Here is a 16,739-nt window from a genome sequence, read left to right on the forward strand (position 1 = left end):
GACAAATGTAGTAGTGTGAACCCTAAAAAAAAAAAAAAAAGAAAAAAAAAAAAAAAAAAACAGCACATACAAGAAAGAAATGCTTCTGACGGATAAAAGTAGCAGTCTGTTCACAGTGCTCACGATTAATTATTTTTAAGCAGTGCAAAACTCCCTTATCGACATCCCTATCTCTGTCCTCGGACAAGCGATAGCTCGCCGCCCATTGCAATTCGCAAGAAGAGTAGCGAGCTTCAAGGTCTGTTGCTTTTTAAAGCGATAGCCTTTGTTGCATCATGATTGACGTGGACAGAACGCGTCGACAGAGAGCGTCAGCAGGGCGTGGACAAAACCTGTCATCAGAGCGCATCCGCACCAACTGTCAATAAACCAGTGCATGAGTAATAAATAGTATCAAATTTCGTATCCAGTCTATTAGAGTATGGCCAATTGGTACACATTTAAATTTTGATGCTTGAGCTCTGACGTTTTATGGGTACATCTCCAAATTTGGATGCGTGAGCTCTGACGTTTTATGGGCCACGCCCAAAATTTGGCCCATTGTTCCCAAAAATTCGCCCTCGTCAGAATTGGACGAAATTTGATGGCTAATCTAATTCGAGTATGGTCAGTTCAGTGGTGTCCTCTAAATTCGGATAGGGAACGCTCAAAATTTCACCTCGACAAAACAGGACCAAATTTCGTGTATAACCTAATTTGAATGTGACCACTTCAGTGTAGCCTCCAAATTGGGATGGGCCACCCACAAAATTTGACCTCGTCAGAATTTGTCCAAACTTAATGTCAACCTAATTCGAGTGTGTCCAATTCGTGGTGACCTCGAAATTGGGATGGGCCATTCGCAAAAGTTAGCGCCCTCCGCGGCCAAATTTTGACCTTATCAAAATTTCACGTCGAACCTAATTTGAGTAATATGGCCAACGCAGTGATGACCTCCAAATATTAATGGGCCACCACCAAATTTTGGCCCCCTCAGCCACTAAATTTTGACCTTGTCACACGTGAACCAAAATTGGGGCCGAACCTGGTCCCAGCATGGCCAATGCAGTTGTGATCACTAAATTTAGTTGGGCCACCCCTGAAATTTGACTCCATCCGAATTTTACGAAAATTGGCGTCTAATGTAATTTGAGTACTGACCAACTCGTGGCGACCTGCCAATTTAGGTGTACCACTGTCAAAATGTGACTCGCGGACCCGCAAGTTTTATTTCGTCAGAATTTGAACAAAATTGGAGTAATTTGAATACTGGACAACTCAACATCAAAATATCGGTGAAGCACCCCTAAAATTGGGTCCCTTTACCACGACAATTTGATTTCTTGCGAATTTTATCATTAGAAATGGGAAATGAGCAACGGTACTGAGCAACAGAATAGAAAAATCGTAAACATTGCGCGGAACTTCCAATGTTTTCGCATTTCTGCACTTAAGCAGACTTAAGCGTACAGCTATATTTTTTTTCTTATGAGGATCGATGCGGGACATCACTTGCCTGTGCGACAGTAAACAAAACACATCATGAATCCAATCACTCGATATTAAGAATGTATGTTCTAGCAATGAGGTGAGCACGAGCAATGCGGCTGATACGGCTAAGTTAGTGTTCATTAGAAACATTAACTTTCATTCCTGACGGAGCAGCAGGGGTTCAGACCATGCGAGGAGGTGGCGAGATCCAGTCCGCCAATCACCACGTGACCCTCCTTCCCCCTCTCCACTCTCCCGGCCCAATCTACCAATCGTAGCGTGAACTCGTCGCCTCCTCTCTATTGTTGTTTTCCCCCGGAAACCGGAAAGGAGAATTCGCTTCTCTCCACTTTGCGACCCGTCAACCCATGCTTCAGAAGGGCGGAAAGATTCTTCTAGGTGGAGCAGTATGCCAAAATATTTTTTGAAAAATCTGCTCTCCAGGCTTTCAGCAGATCTCAGAATGTCGCAGCTTCGAACAACGTTCTGTTGCCTCAGCGTGAAACGGCGGTTTCCAGACGTCTACGCTTGGTTCGCGAGCGCGGCATGATTGCGCGGGAGTATCCGTTATGGTTCATACACATGACCCTTTTTATTCCGCAGGAATACAAAGCTTCTCTTAAATCGCACGAGCCTTCCGCACTCCTGCGATGCAGGGAGTAGGGGCCAGAAGCGGTGAAATTATCGAGTTGCGGAACTTACAGCGTCCTATTTCTACTGGCCGAGCAAAAAACTTCTAAATTTGGTCCTTATGAACCTTCTGGTGGTTGTAGCTATAATTTTACTGTGTCCTCTATGAATAGCAGATCGAATCTAGATCGCAACTTCACGAAACGCAGCCGTGTTTATATCGCTGTTCGGCTGCAGCAAAAATCCACGTGACGTCCACCGGCAAGCATGTTCGCAGTTTCCCGTGGACCTGAAAATGTCAGTGGTGACTGTCGAGAGGTGTTGTCCACAGCGTGCGCGCGTGGCCGGATAACGATGCAGGCCCGGATGCTCCTCTTCCTGCGAGCCCCGATGCACGTGGTGCCGCTGGTGGTGCTGCCGGTAATCATGGTGCTGCTCAGCTACTGCTTCCTCAACAAGAGCGAGGTGCCCGTCAACCGGTTGGGCGTCTTCACCTCGGACTTCTACCCGGAGGCACGGGTGGTGCAGGCTTACCGAAGCGCCGACAACCAGGGTGAGGCAGCCGACACCCGAAACACCACTGGCGTCGTCCTATCGCCTTTAAGGGTAGAACGAAAGATGAAGACAACACGATAAAGCCGGTGATCACGGCGTTGAATTGCAAGTGCCTACGACGAGCCTGGCTTTTGGCAACAGGAAAGGGGGTTCTTTTTCGCGTGCGTAGATGGGCACAGTCGTCAGCGCGAGTCATTGTGCACGCTGGTTGTTTATCGGTGAACTCCGATCTACGGTGCTGCAGGGGCGGTAATCCGGCGAAAAATGGGAGATAGTTTATCATGCTGCGAGGAGGTTATTGACTGAAAGGTTGAACACAATCACGTAATCGGGAACATGGGATACAAATTTAAGCTAGCAGCACATGAGAAAAAAACAATTAAAGCCTTTACCAGCCGCGGTCGCTCAGTGGCTAAGACGCTTGGATGTTGAACATGAGTTCCTGGGTTCGAACCAGACCGCGGTGGCCGCGTTTCCATGCAGCCGAAACGAAAAGCCGTCCGTGCGCTGTGCGATGTCAGTTGACGCCAAATATCCCCAGCTGGTCAAAGTTATTCTGATGACCTCCACTATGACAACTCTTTCTCTTTTTTCACTGGCCATTTTCCACGCTCCCTTATGGCGCGGGTCGGGTGTCCACGGAGAAAGTGAACAGATACTCTGAATTTCATTTCATATAGGCCAATTAATTGAGCATTTATTTGCAGCGCGAGGTCATCAAGCTGACTCAAAAATTCTAAATCAAGCCACCCACTTTTGTCTGAATTTAAGCGTTGTCATTGGGGCAACCTTTCTACACCACTTTACTAGGCTCTCCCGCGTTGCATATTAATTGTTCACCGCGATGGCGGAACGCTGATCGTAGTGTTTGAAATCTATGCGTATTATCGTCAGGGGGACCACCTCAGCTCTTTCTGCGTCATAAAACAAAGGAACAGTGCCCAAGTTTCTTTTATTAATAAACGTTTTCTCGATCTTCCTCCACAATAACCTTGGGTACGCTGCGCTGCCTAGCGTTTCTACTAAAGAACACGTCTGGCTCTATGCGGCCATTACACATGAAAAACAGGTACTCGTTGTAGCCATCGTATAAGTCGCATTCACAATTATCGTGCAAAACTGCTGCCACCGCCCGTGTGCGACACCGAATACAGCATGTTTAAACTGAATACTTCGTTCTCTGCGTTACTATGCTTCATCGGCAAGGAAGGTGGCTCTCAATTGAAAGACTAGGGTTCAAACACGGGACCTGCGCCTATCCGAAGCATTCGCCGGCTATCTAAATAAATCGCGCCGCTAGCAGGAGCGACGTAGTGGATTTATTCTAAGAGGCAACGAGGTTAGTCGAATGAAGTGAAACCCCCAATGCGCACTAGGTTTCATGAAAGGAAATAGCTACTCGTCTACAGTTCCACATTTGAGGTCTTTATAAACGCATTTCCGCAGTGATTTAAGTGATTTCGCATTCTCACGAGCCATTGTTTGTTTCTTTGTTGCCGGTAAAGAAGCAACTTTTGCTAGAATCTGACCAAGAATACAAACCAGTAGCTTTTCGAGGAGCATTTTTCAACTAGACATTGTTCCCAGGAGCTAACTGAAATAGCTGAGATATTGGCCAGTGCACACAGCGAAAATTACAAATGCATGTAAGGTTTATTTCTATGAATTGCTCATTCCGGTTATTTTGTGGTGTCTGAGTGTGTTAGAGCTATTCTTAAGCTCTGCGGTCTTTGGTGTAAGTTGGCCACCGACGATGAAATGGCGTTCTTAAGCTCTCTTTGTTCAGTGGCCTCCTTGTTTCTCCATTTTCTGTGCAGTAGCGGAACATGCACGTCTGTTTGAGGAGGCCATGAAGAAGCAAAGCATGACGGTGCGTTGGAGAAACAACAGCGTCACGCTAGACAACATCGACCAAAACAGTTACTACGCCACGGTGCCCGAGAACCTTGGCGGAGAGTACAAGGTGCGTCGTGCCGGTACTGCGCGGTTCAGAAGATACGCGTCGGGCACTGAGGGCTTCGTGTTTTGTGACTGGATGCTAGGCGTTTTAACAGACGGACGTGGTCTAATTTCGTGCTTTGTCCTTAGAGGGAGGCTATGTACTGCGGAGGTGGCGGCCCATGCGAGGGTGTAAGCAACCAACAGTACAGAGCAAGGTTGCTTCGTTACGAGATGTCTTTGCTTTCGTGGTTCATCATATGCTGACTGTTCATCGGAAGCCGTAAGGTTAGACGCCGCTTGAGGCTAGGTCAGCGCTGCCAGGAATACTTCGCTCTCTTACTTCTCTATTCTTGTGATCTGTTCCATCAAGCCCTATTATCCTTCAGTCTGATGTTTCAAGAGTAGCATCTCAGGCTTACATGGACAGGAATTATCTATGCGAAGTGGAGGTTTAATTAATCATAACAGGACGCAGTCGACCTAAACCAGCAAGGACGGCTTTGCTGTATGAAAGTGGAATTCGAGCAGCGCAGAGACAAGTTGAAGGCGAAGTTCTTGCCGCATGCGTTTACAAGCTTACACGCGGCTGCTCACCCAACCGACGTAAACAGGCGACAGACTACATCGCTGGCTGGACTAAAATTTTAGATATCGCATATAATGCTCGCCTATTTGTCATGTAAGCCGAGAACACCTAGCGTCTATTATAGCTCATCAAGGCCTGTCGCTCTAAAGACAGAGTTATTGGTGCTCAAGTCGAGCCACAATATGGAAATTGATTTTCAAAGCTGAAAAGCAGTGCAGTGGAGCGCAGCGCACGGCGACGGAAACAAGACATCAGTTCCAGTGCCGCCAATCCATTACTCAGCGATCATCGTAGGAAAATGTGGTTCTTTCTTCTTCGCAGTACACCAACCCGTTGACGCTGCTGTTCAACGACTCGCACGTGCACACGTTGCCCATCCTGCAGTCGCTGGTATTCAACGCTCTGTACGCGGCGCGAGAAAAGAGTGCCGGGGTGCTTGACGAGCGCCGGCTACGCACCTCTTCCTTCCCGTGGCCCCAACGGGGCGTCGAGAAGGTGTTCGACGCGCAGCTTTACACCTGGACCATGATGATGAGCGTGGTGCTCGCGTACATGCCCTCGCTCATCGCCGTCGAGGTAGTCGAGGACCGGCAGAACAAGGTCAAGAACCAGCTGCGCGTGTCCGGCCTACTCTTCTCGGGCTACTGGTTCACTGTGATGCTGAGCCACGCGGTGCTCTACCTGACGTCCGTGATGCTCACCATACTGGCGCTGGTCGCCTTGGGCGTGCCCTTCCTCACGGAGCCTGTGGCCCTGCTGGCCATCGTGTCCCTGTTCATCCTCTACGTGCCTGCCTCGCTCATCGTGTGTTACGTGCTCACGCACCTGTTCAACAAGCACGAAACGGCCAAGGGAGTACTCCCTTTCATGGCGCTACTGGTGAGTGGACCATGGGAGCCTATATTTCTGCTGACCCAGCTCGCGCAGGGTAGGGTTAATTACAGAAATATCGGGAGGCATTTGTCTTGCAATGGGCCTTATTAGGTTGATGACTATGATTACTAGTGCGTTCAGATATGAGCTCACAACCCCGACGCGGTAGATGAGTGGTTAGAGCTTTCGACTGCCGAGTCCAATAGCATTTGTCTATCCCGACCACGGCTGCTGCTTTTCGATGGAGGCGAAAGGCAAGGCATCCGAGTCGTGTCATCGAAATTTTGCAACCCTCCACAACGGGGTGACTCGTGGCCTGACTGCTTTGGGACGTTAAAGCCAAACCCCTATAAACCAGACATGGTCTCCAGGAATTGCCAACTGTATTAAGGAAACTGACCTTTGACCTACTTTGAGACTACGTCAGCTTACACTGACTACTCTCTCGCCTCCCATTATGTCGTGTTATTTTGTCTGCCACACTGAGTACTTCCTAATAATCGCGCGCCAAAAAGGTTTTTATTTTTTATTTTTTTACTGCGCCGAATTTTCTTCCTAACATGTCAGATGGGCGTCAAAGGTCCACACTGGCTTTATTCTACAGTGCATGTCGATGATGTGGCCTCAAACCGGTATTCATTGGCTCTACCGGCCCTCAAGTTGTCGGAGTAAGATCCTCACACAACATTTAATGAGCAGATGCCCGTTCGGTGCGGCGTGGTACGCTATGAAATGCTAGCAGCTTACCGGTTCATCACTTTCAAGCATACCATACGTGAAACATTCTCTTGATGTGGGCAGTGCTCTTTGTGTATTCATGTGTTAAAAAAAGGGGAAGGAGAGAAAACGTGATGGTTCGCGGGAATTAAGCAAGCCTGTTCGCGCTCTGGCCCAGTGCTCCATGTTCCCAGCCGTGCCGGTTACCATCCTGGACATGATGGGCTCGTCGCGCAGTGCCACTGCTCTGCACTACACCCTCTGTCTGCTGGTGCCTTTCTACATTCCAAACGGCGGTCTCTACTACATCACAAAGGTAGGCACACGCCCGGCTGGGCATCGTGTTTAAGTTTCGCTCTCCGTCACAGCACTTGTTAAGCAATCCAGCCCCGGCAGAGCTTCTTAGTGTGGCGATTCTATTTGCAGCGTCTGGCTGCCCCATTATTCCGTCTTACAAGAAGCGCATTCTTCGCATACATGGCGCTCTCTACGCTGACGCAAACGCTAGTCGACTAAATTGACAACGCCCTGCAATGGCGCAACGCACAAACATGCACGTGCCCAACACAGCCCAAACTAGGCGCATGAACAAGTAGGGCAATTTTCCCAGCACAACACCAGGGACTGTGGTCTTGCACGCTTTGCAGGCGACAGTGCTTAGATACTTTAGGAACTTTGCTGACGTAGCTTTAGAGGCAATTGATAACTTCACAGAACACAGGAGAGCCTTTCTAGCAAGGGGTGTTTTCGTTAGCGTTATATGTCTACACACTGTGCGATTCCTTTTTGCCGCGCGGCGCAGACGTCCGTGATTATCGAGACGAGGCTGTCGAACGGCTACGAGGCGGACAAGTGGATGTTCTTCGACTGGGAAAACAACATCCTCATCACGTACGTGGCGTGCGTCATCCACACGCTCGTGTACTACTTCTTGCTGCGCATGGCGGACATCGGCAAGGCCGGAGGGCGCATGGCAGACGCCTTCTGGATCACGCGACGCATTATCGACATCACGCCCAACAGCGACCTTCCCGAGAAAGAGGACGCCGACGTCAAGGCCGAGCGGCAGCGGGTGTCCCAGATGGACATCAGCCTCATGCCCAAGGTGCGCGCCGCTGACGATCCACCGCCGCCCCCGGTTCGCAGCCATGGCGGCATTCTTTCTTCTGGATCACGCGACGCATTATCGACAGTTCTGACCGCGCAATCCTCACGGTCAGCTGTCAGGTGCAAAACGAGCAAAGTGGCGTCCCTCTAAGCCTGAGAAATCTAAGCTTTGAGCTGAATACGCCTCTTTTGCCTCTGACAGTACAGCAACATGAGCATGGGGATTCATAGTCGCAGCGTTTTATGCCTTCCTGAGTACATTAATTTCTTTTCCTGAGCGTGAGGTACTAGTATACACTGCGTATGGACTACAACGTTGCGTATGGCAAACCAGAAATCGGAAATAGACGAGTTATGAGAGCACACATTCTCTTGCATTTTTACATTGAAATATATTCGTTGGAGAGTGGAAACGAAAGGTAGTGTTCCTGTTGCTGCTGCTCTTGGCTGGCAAAAGCTTAAGTTGCATATCCACACGTGCTTTGCTGTGGTTGGCAGGGTACCGATTTGAATATTTTCTCTCCTTTTTTGTGCGCGCACTGAGACGTCGTAAGATTGAAGTACGTCCGAGTATGTCACCGCTCAGAGCTAGTATAATGAACGATAACGGAGCGGAAACAGGCAATAGAAATACATTAGAAAGGCGAGAAGTATAAGAAAACGAAGAGACGCTGTAAATTAACACAGAGGTAGAAATAAAGGAGAGAGAAAGGGTAAGACACGGCCCAGTAGCTTTCCCTCTTACTGCTTTCACCCGCATCGTCGAACACTCGGGTGCAGTTATCGCTGATACGAGTCCCTCCAGATGTTTGTTGCTGTCGCTATGTCTCTCCTATAGTTTTGTCTGAATCTATTCGGGAGCGCAAGTGCTCGGTGAGGGGGAGGTCTGCCAAGATTTTCTCTGCGAATGTCCGGAACAGCAGACAGAAAAAAAAAATTCCGAGAGCACTGTGGAATTTACACCGCAGAATTGCGAAAGCCTGAGCGTTGCTGGTGCATCACGTTAGCTCTCATTATCATTGTCAACTAAATGCACCGTCATTATGATTGCTAATATCTTTTTCATTATCCCTAATTACAGCGTCATTGTCATCGCTACTATCATCCTAACGGTAGACAAGGAGAAATGTGATGTTCGTTTCACGATCCCGGGCGTGGCGCAATTGGTTAAAGCGCTCGGCTGGGGATCCAAGGGATGGAGACCCGATTTCTGGTTCAGATAGCATTTTAATTCATTACTAATTAATGACCTATTAATGTTATGATATCATCACTAATAAATTACTGAGTTACGTCTATATGTCATCTGTTTGATTGACCAGATTCCTGCTGACCAAATTTTCGAAATTGCCGCCTAACCGAATGTGACGTCACGTTAGCTATAAGTCGCTATAAGTCGCTAAAGGCTTTCGCCCTAAAACCGACGCATATGGGCGGCACAGCCGAGTCCGTGTAGCAGTGCTACTGGGGATGCGGAGGGGACTCGCTGCTCTCGCAAAGCTCGATGTCGGCGTGGTTAAGACAAGTCGTGGTTGCCACCAAGCCAGGAGTCAATCGGCAGCGTAGCAAGACCGTGTGGTTCGGTGGGCGATGAAGACCTCGAGGCGGTGAGGGCGGCGCAATGACAATGCGTAGGGTGCGGACTTTCGAAACCTCCTTGTCTGACGAAATTTGTGCGAGGATCGACGACTGCGCTTAAACGAGAGCGTAGAAAACGTCAGCGCGAAGCAGCCGCTGCCACTGCCATCCAACTGCCGGCTGACGCCTATTGTATTGGCCATTGTCTTGTTAGGCAATTCTTTAATGTACTACTAATAGTTTGCAAGCAAAAAAAATGCTTGTGCAATGTTAAGCAACCTCGGCTGACTTATAATGTACATTACCGACGTGTTTGGCTGCCGCTCCTGTTTAGTGAGGTTTATAACTTGTGCTTATATATTCACGTTAGTTTGTACTTGTATACGTTGGCGTTGCAGGTCTTCGAACTGTGCAGTAAAGCCATACTTTTCGAACATGTTGGCTCGATATCATCGACTAAATTACAGTCTCGAAACTAGAACGAACGAGGTTCAACATCACGCCTGCAAGAATCGGAGCGACTATAGAATTGGCGCCCACGGCCTGTTCTCTTGTAGTCCCTGCTAACGTTGGCTTGATGGCAACCCGCATTTTTTTTTTATCTGAAAACTTAGGCCAAACGTGATTCTCCGTCACCTTACCGGTGACGGTCATGCACGCCCATCCCCATTTCAGCCCCCCGTGGTGTACGTGCACGAGCTGCGCAAGGTGTACGAGGAAGGGGCCCGATTCAGGCCACGTAACCACGTCAAGATCGCCATCCGCAATCTGTCCCTGGCCATCGACAAAGGCGATATCTTCGGCTTGCTGGGACCCAACGGCGCCGGCAAGACGTCTACCATGAAGGTCATCGTAGGAGAAGAGAGTCCATCCAGCGGAAGGGTAAGCTATGACACCCCACCCCCAAGAAGAAAAACGAAAGGAAACTCGTAATTATTGCCGTCCATTGCACCGCAACCGCTACATTCATGCTTTAAAGACAACTTGCTTGTGGCATATTGCATCGGAAGGAGACTTTAGACAGAAAAATTGTTTACAAAACATCCTTCCTTAGCACACACGCTGCCCATTAAAAAAAAAAACACATGATTATCGCGATCGTATAGAAGCACGCTGCAAACTGGCAGCGACGATGACCATGTGCTTAATATCCAGGCTCAGGTTTCTAGCAAATGCGTAAACATGGCAACATCTCAATATGCTGCCCGTCCCAGACTCCAAAAAAAAAAAAAAGAGTTTAGCGGCCGTTGTGAATCCGAATCCAGTGGCCCTGTGCAAAACAAAACAAAAAAAAAATCACAGACGCGCTTTCTAGCTCAACATCTTGCTGTGACGTAGGGCAGGTCTTCGTGTTCAGGGCAGCCGTAATGAACAAACAAAGCGCGGCGACTGTTTTTCCTCACAGCATCCGCTTTTGTGTGCAGGTGGCCGTGGGGGGTTTCGAGATAACGTCGAACCTGTGCCGAGCGTTCAAGATGCTCGGCTACTGCCCCCAGCATGATGCTTTGTGGAACAACCTGACCATCCGCGAGCACCTGCGCCTCTTCGCCGCATTGAGAGGAATACGCAACAGCGAGATTGAGTCAGTCACGAACTGGTGAGTTAGTACATTTCGTCTCGGTGGCACTGGCTGTGCTGCCACTGCACAACATAGCAACGAACATGGAACTTGCACATGTACTGTTTATAAAACGGCGTATATTGCAGGATGAGTGAGAAAATGAAACCAGCTATTGCTTAAAATTGTGGCAAAACAGGCAGAAGGTTAAATTAACTAATAGTAAGACAAGGCAAAGTGCGCATGCTGCGATACGTTTTCGTAATCGCAAGCGTGCACGTTAGGCCGCTCATATCTTCAGCGATGTTGTGCAAGCGGAGTTTTCTTTCGCGGGTGTGGAGGAGATCGTGATAAGGCCGGTCGTCGCAGGCTCATGGACAAGCTGAACATCCGCGAGCACGCGGACAAGCGGGCCAAGCAGCTGTCGGGCGGCACCAAGCGCAAGCTGAGCTACGCCGTGAGCATGCTGGGCAAGCCGCGCATCGTGCTGCTGGACGAGCCGTCGACAGGCATGGACCCGCAGTCCAAGCGCTTCCTATGGGACACCATCTGCTCCACGTTCCCGCAGGGCGGAGAGCGGGGCGCCCTGCTCACGACGCACTCCATGGAGGAGGCGGACGCCCTGTGTACCAAAGTGGGCATCATGGTGCGCGGAGCGCTCAGGTACTCAACACACATTGCATTTCATGCTGGCGTACCCCGCCGCTCGTGCCGCGTCGGAGTCCCAGTTCTCGTGCTCTTTTCTTGCCAGTGTTCTGTAAAATGAATCAGGTAGCCTATAGCTGATAGCAACAAGTTCTCCCAAACAGTGCAGGTGACAAATCTGGGAGGACGGGTGGGAGCACTGCGGCACTTCACTTACGCAAAATGCATGGCAAGCAACAACTGTTGAGTCCTATGCACGAGTACTGCGCCAGTTTAGTACAGGTTTGGAGTGTAATACTTTTAGACACCGGCTACAATGCGATTTGTTCAACTGAGGAAGGCCTTAAGCGTAATCGATGAGACGCTTGTTTAGTCACGTCGAGCTAGTCTGCACCCATTTACAGCACGTTGTTATACGCAGTGCTGCTTCACTGACGACGAATAGTTTCCACTTTAACTTCGGCGCACCTATATTTCCAGCTCCAGCTATTGCCACTAGTAGACAAACAAGCCGTACTAACTGGCACAAGATTACAAATTTAAATCTGCGACGTAAATGTACTGCTGAAAGCTCCTTGTGCCAGCCCAGCGCCAGCGAAATCGAGAAAAAATGGCACGCTTATTATAGTGGTTCACCTAGTCACTCCACCATACATCGCAGGTGCCTGGGCTCAACGCAGCATCTGAAAAACAAGTACGGCGCTGGCTACACGCTGGACATCAAGATGCAGCGCCAAGAGGGCGCCTGGGAGAAGAACCTGGGTGACCTGAAGCTCTACGTGAAGAGGGTATTCCCTTCGGCCACGCTACGGGAGGGATTCCAAGACAGGCTCACCTACGACATCCCGCAGGCGGGCGTCACTTCGCTAGCGAACGTTTTCGTCGCAATGGACGAAGGTAATCTCGAAACGAATGCTCAGGGTAGGGGCTTGATAGACTGCTCGCAAACCTACCAGCGACACACAGTGGTCGCTCCCCCAATAGGATCGTTCAGTAGCAATTATTTCCGTATTACGTGCACGGTAAGGCTGCAAGACGCGAATGAGCTGATTGTGCGAGGCAGACTATGTGGACATCGTTGGAAATAAGCGAAATCCGAATGACATTCATCGTAACATTGCGCAACTATAAGGTGCTCACGCAGAAGTTATTTCGATAAAGACATATTTGCCTGCCGCGCACAAATTTCGACAATCGTGGACAATTGTTCGATGGCTTTGTTTACACACGTCATCAGTAACTATCTTACAGGTTCAACAGCGGGTTGGCGAGGACTCCTAAGGCACCTTCCCAGAAATGGTTATTGTTTTAGAGTACCGAGATTAAAAAACCAGCCAGAATTTAGGTGCAATAAGAACTTTCATCGCGCCTTGCTTACGCAACTGTGTGCTTTCTCTGTCCTTACAGCCAAAGCCAAGTTCTCTATAGAAGAGTTCAGCTTCAGCCAAACGACGTTAGAACAGGTAAGCCTGGGTAAGGCTTAGTTTGAACGGTGGTTCTGTTTGAATATTAGGGGCTATGAAATGATACCGCTTTCAAATTTATAATGAAATAGGGTATACCTGCACTAGTGGCAGTTGAACCAATCATTTCACCGACGTCGGCATCCACAGTCACTCAGAAAGCGCGGGGGCGGAACACGAAAACGGCAAGGTTTCCGGTCAAACGTACTGGATGCGAATGTCTTGCCAAGCATTTAAGCTTGTTCGTTTCGTATCCTGAAATGAGCTGTACAAGTAAAGAAGATGGCAAATTAGAAGACACACATTACACAACTTTGCGCAGAAAATAGCGCACACACCACTGGTGTTGTGAGTAGTCACAATGATGGATTATAATTGCAGTGCGTCCGCCTCGCATGCAGGATGCACCCAGTATGTCCCGGGGCCGTATTCTGGACACGCATGGGCACTGTTCGGCGCCATATTATTTTTCTGGTTTGTTCTCAGAATAGTCACGTGCTTCAAATTTGTGGCGCGAAAATTTGAGCTGTCGAAATGTATTTTTGCGGTGACGTCAAAACGACGTGACCTTCCGAACTGATCTTTATCACAGCTATTCGTGCTGCTTGGATGCTAAATATAAATAACTGTGGGGTGGCGAATGGGGGGGGGGGGGGCGGGAAGAAGGTATATGCGGTAGGAAGGAAAGCACTTGTGCTTGTATTAGGAATGGGGTGAAATGTACTGGTTGCTATCAAAGGGCGCTTCCTGAAATCTGATTGGCTGATAATGAGTTGCGGGAAATACGCCATGCATACACATTATACGGTGATGGGAAAATGACGTTTCATGACACAAAGGATGTGCCGCTATTGCCGTAAATGGCAGAAGTTGGGTGCGACGTTTGGAACCAATGTTGGCCTAAGCAGCGTTTCCTAAAACGGACGATTACTGCGCTATGTTCCGCGAGTTTGTCCGACTCAGTCGCTTTGACCCTCAGCCGCACCGGAGCTGCGCTGGATCGACCATGTGACAAGCCACGCCACTCCCCGTAATGGGCCCGCCGCCGCGCATGCGCTCTCCCGCTGTCAAACCGGGTGACTCGTGGGCCGTGGCGCGCTTGGCCGCTGTTTAAAGAGGAGCGCGCCTAGGCAGTGCACGCATCGCCATGGACCCGAGCGAAGATGGGCCATCTCGAAACGTTATGCAGAGGACCTTCCAATGTCGTCAGCGTGCGACATGCTTTCGCCTTGTATAACTAGGTTTAAGAAAGTTTAACCTTCAGTGATTTTTCCTGCGTTTAGGTGGTAGCTAATTCCAAGGAATATTTTTTAGCACCCACCACACTGTAATTACCTCCCTGAAGACCCAGGTTAAGAATTGCACAGCTCTGATTGTTTCCGGTTTAGCGAATTGGCAAAAGCTGCTTACCTCGGTACTTCGAGGTATAATTCAGCCGCCCGCATTCCACACGCCCATTTCTTCACTCGACGCCAGCGAAAAGTATCTGCGATCGCCAAACTGAGTCAAAAATCACATTGCGCTCCTCTCCGCTCCTTGCTGTTCTTCCTTTCTTCCTCGTCGTCATCGTCAATAACGTCAACCCTTCGCGGTAGCGTGATTCCGTTCTCTCAACGGTAGGGTCCTCTGAGCAGCGTCACCTGGCGACAGATAGTGGAAATATTGTAAAAATGAATAAGAGCACATTTAAAGCCTGCCGTACTCGTTGCCTCAGTTGCGCAATGGATTAACATTACTTACCTAAGCACTTGGCGAATAAAATGTATGTTGGCGAATAAAATGTGTCGTCTCCTGTTCCTTTTAGTCCTGTGTTTTCGCGCTGCTTTAAGATGAATCCTATCCAACTCGCCCAGTTTTCTATACTTGTGTACTTATGTTCGAATCCTGCATTTCTAAATTTTTTCAAATTTTGTTTTTCAAATTGCAACATTAAATTAAGCTACTAATATCTTTCTGGAAAGTGTTCCCCTTTAGGTTGCATCATGTGATGTTTTTAATTCTTAATAGCCACAAAACCTGCCTTGAACACAGCCGCGAGACAGCAGAATGACAACGCTTACACTATTTAATAATTTTCAACGTAATCATTTCCTGCCTTTAGTGAGTGTATATTACCTTTAGGTTGCGTTCCCACATACCTCTCAGTAACAATCGCCGTTTAACCCGCTCAGAGGCAACCAGTGACGACAAAGAAGTTGCGGGACCCTACCGTTGAGAAGACGGAATTACGCTTCACGGTACCCACCAGCCAGGTCGTTCCGTGGCAACCACCGCCAGGTGGTTGATTGCTCCGCCCTCGTCAGAACCTTCTCCACCCATGGTACCCATGGTAGCCACCCGGTGGATATGTAGCACCAATGTTTTGTTTGTTTGTTCACACTTCACTGTGGACGAATACGGCATAAACAATAACAGGCGCGACAAACCCTTGTGGCGTCTCTTTCATTCACGTGTCCGTGTTTGTGCTGCATTAACATGAATTGAAAGCCTTACGATTTCTACTCCCAGCCTCTTCGACGAGTCGAAAACGAGTGCACTCTGACGTTCTACCCTCTTCTTTGTGCAGGTGTTCCTGGGATTCGCCAAGGAACAGGAGCTTGCTAACGGCGACGACGACGCCCAGATTCATGCCTGAAGAGAGAGTGTTTACGTGTTTCCCGTGTTTCCCATGTCTTTCATCACGCATCTTCGCCTTCACTCAGCTTTCTTGCCCACTTTGGATGCCTCATCGTGTTTTTTTTTTTTTTAAAGAATAAAAGTGTCTGCCATTGCCGTTTATTTACCAGCCCAATGTGTATAAGACGTCGCTCATTTTTTGCGACCCTCGCAGCTGCCTTTCACTTAAAACATCATCATCATCATCATCAGCCTGACTATACCCACTGCAGGGCGAAGGCCTCTCCCATATTTCTCCAATTAACCCGGTTCTGTGCTAGCTGCATCCACTTGACCCCTGCGAACTTCTTAATCTCATCCGCCCACCTAACTTTAATTCTGCCGCCCCCTGCTACGCTTTCCTTCCCTTGGAATCCAGTTTGTTACCCTAAGCGACTACATGTCCTGCCCATGTCCACGCTGCACGCTTCCTATCTCTTAATGCTACCCCTACCATTTTTCGTTCCATAGTCCTCTGGGTTGTCCTCAACTTAAGTAGAACTCTCTTGGTTAGCCTCAATGTTTCAGCGCCATAGGTGAGTACAGGTAAGATGCAACTGTTATATACTTTCCTCTTTAGCGATACCGGTGACTGGCAACTGGCTGATTGATTTTCCATACTGGAAATTGCGGCGCAGCACTAACAGGGACCAGACAAGAAGAACGCAAGCACAATCGGTGCGCTTGTGTTTGCGTTCTTATTGTCTCGTCCTTGTTACTGCTACGCTGCAATTTCCAGTATGCCTTTCGCGCATACATAATGGCCGCATTGCTCGTAGAACTCACCCACACAGACTGAACCAAGCTATGCCCCATGGATTATAGAAAACAGATCTGCAAACATTCAAAAAATTACAGGACAGCCCTTTTCTTAACAGTGAAAATGGTGGAAGTCATTTTACAGGACTGTTTTCTCTAACTGCATCATCCCTACTATTGCCAGCATAATCATTATCGTTAC

General features: G+C 48.8%; 1 protein-coding gene across 4 annotated transcripts in view; it reads left to right on the plus strand.

The window, feature by feature from the left end:
- The window catches only part of LOC146195897 (cholesterol transporter ABCA5-like), a 125,027-nt gene extending 109,158 nt beyond the window's left edge, over nt 1–15,869 (plus strand). For 2 of the 4 annotated variants that reach the window (XM_084597940.1, XM_084597942.1), the window contains 11 exons: nt 2,461–2,653; nt 4,473–4,618; nt 5,504–6,061; nt 6,951–7,088; nt 7,575–7,910; nt 10,133–10,339; nt 10,882–11,054; nt 11,385–11,678; nt 12,322–12,557; nt 13,068–13,123; nt 15,690–15,869. In XM_084597940.1, the coding sequence (XP_084454066.1) occupies nt 2,461–2,653; nt 4,473–4,618; nt 5,504–6,061; nt 6,951–7,088; nt 7,575–7,910; nt 10,133–10,339; nt 10,882–11,054; nt 11,385–11,678; nt 12,322–12,557; nt 13,068–13,123; nt 15,690–15,758 (2,406 nt within the window). In that variant the 3' untranslated portion in view covers nt 15,759–15,869. The remainder of the gene's footprint in view (nt 1–2,460; nt 2,654–4,472; nt 4,619–5,503; nt 6,062–6,950; nt 7,089–7,574; nt 7,911–10,132; nt 10,340–10,881; nt 11,055–11,384; nt 11,679–12,321; nt 12,558–13,067; nt 13,124–15,689) is intronic. The other 2 variants (XM_084597941.1, XM_084597943.1) reach the window with 1 other exon arrangement.
- Nucleotides 15,870–16,739: the final 870 nt, after the last annotated feature.

The sequence above is a fragment of the Amblyomma maculatum genome, chromosome 3, assembly GCF_055883805.1.
Source record: "Amblyomma maculatum isolate TAMU_Amacu chromosome 3, ASM5588380v1, whole genome shotgun sequence".
NCBI classification, from domain to species: domain Eukaryota; kingdom Metazoa; phylum Arthropoda; class Arachnida; order Ixodida; family Ixodidae; genus Amblyomma; species Amblyomma maculatum.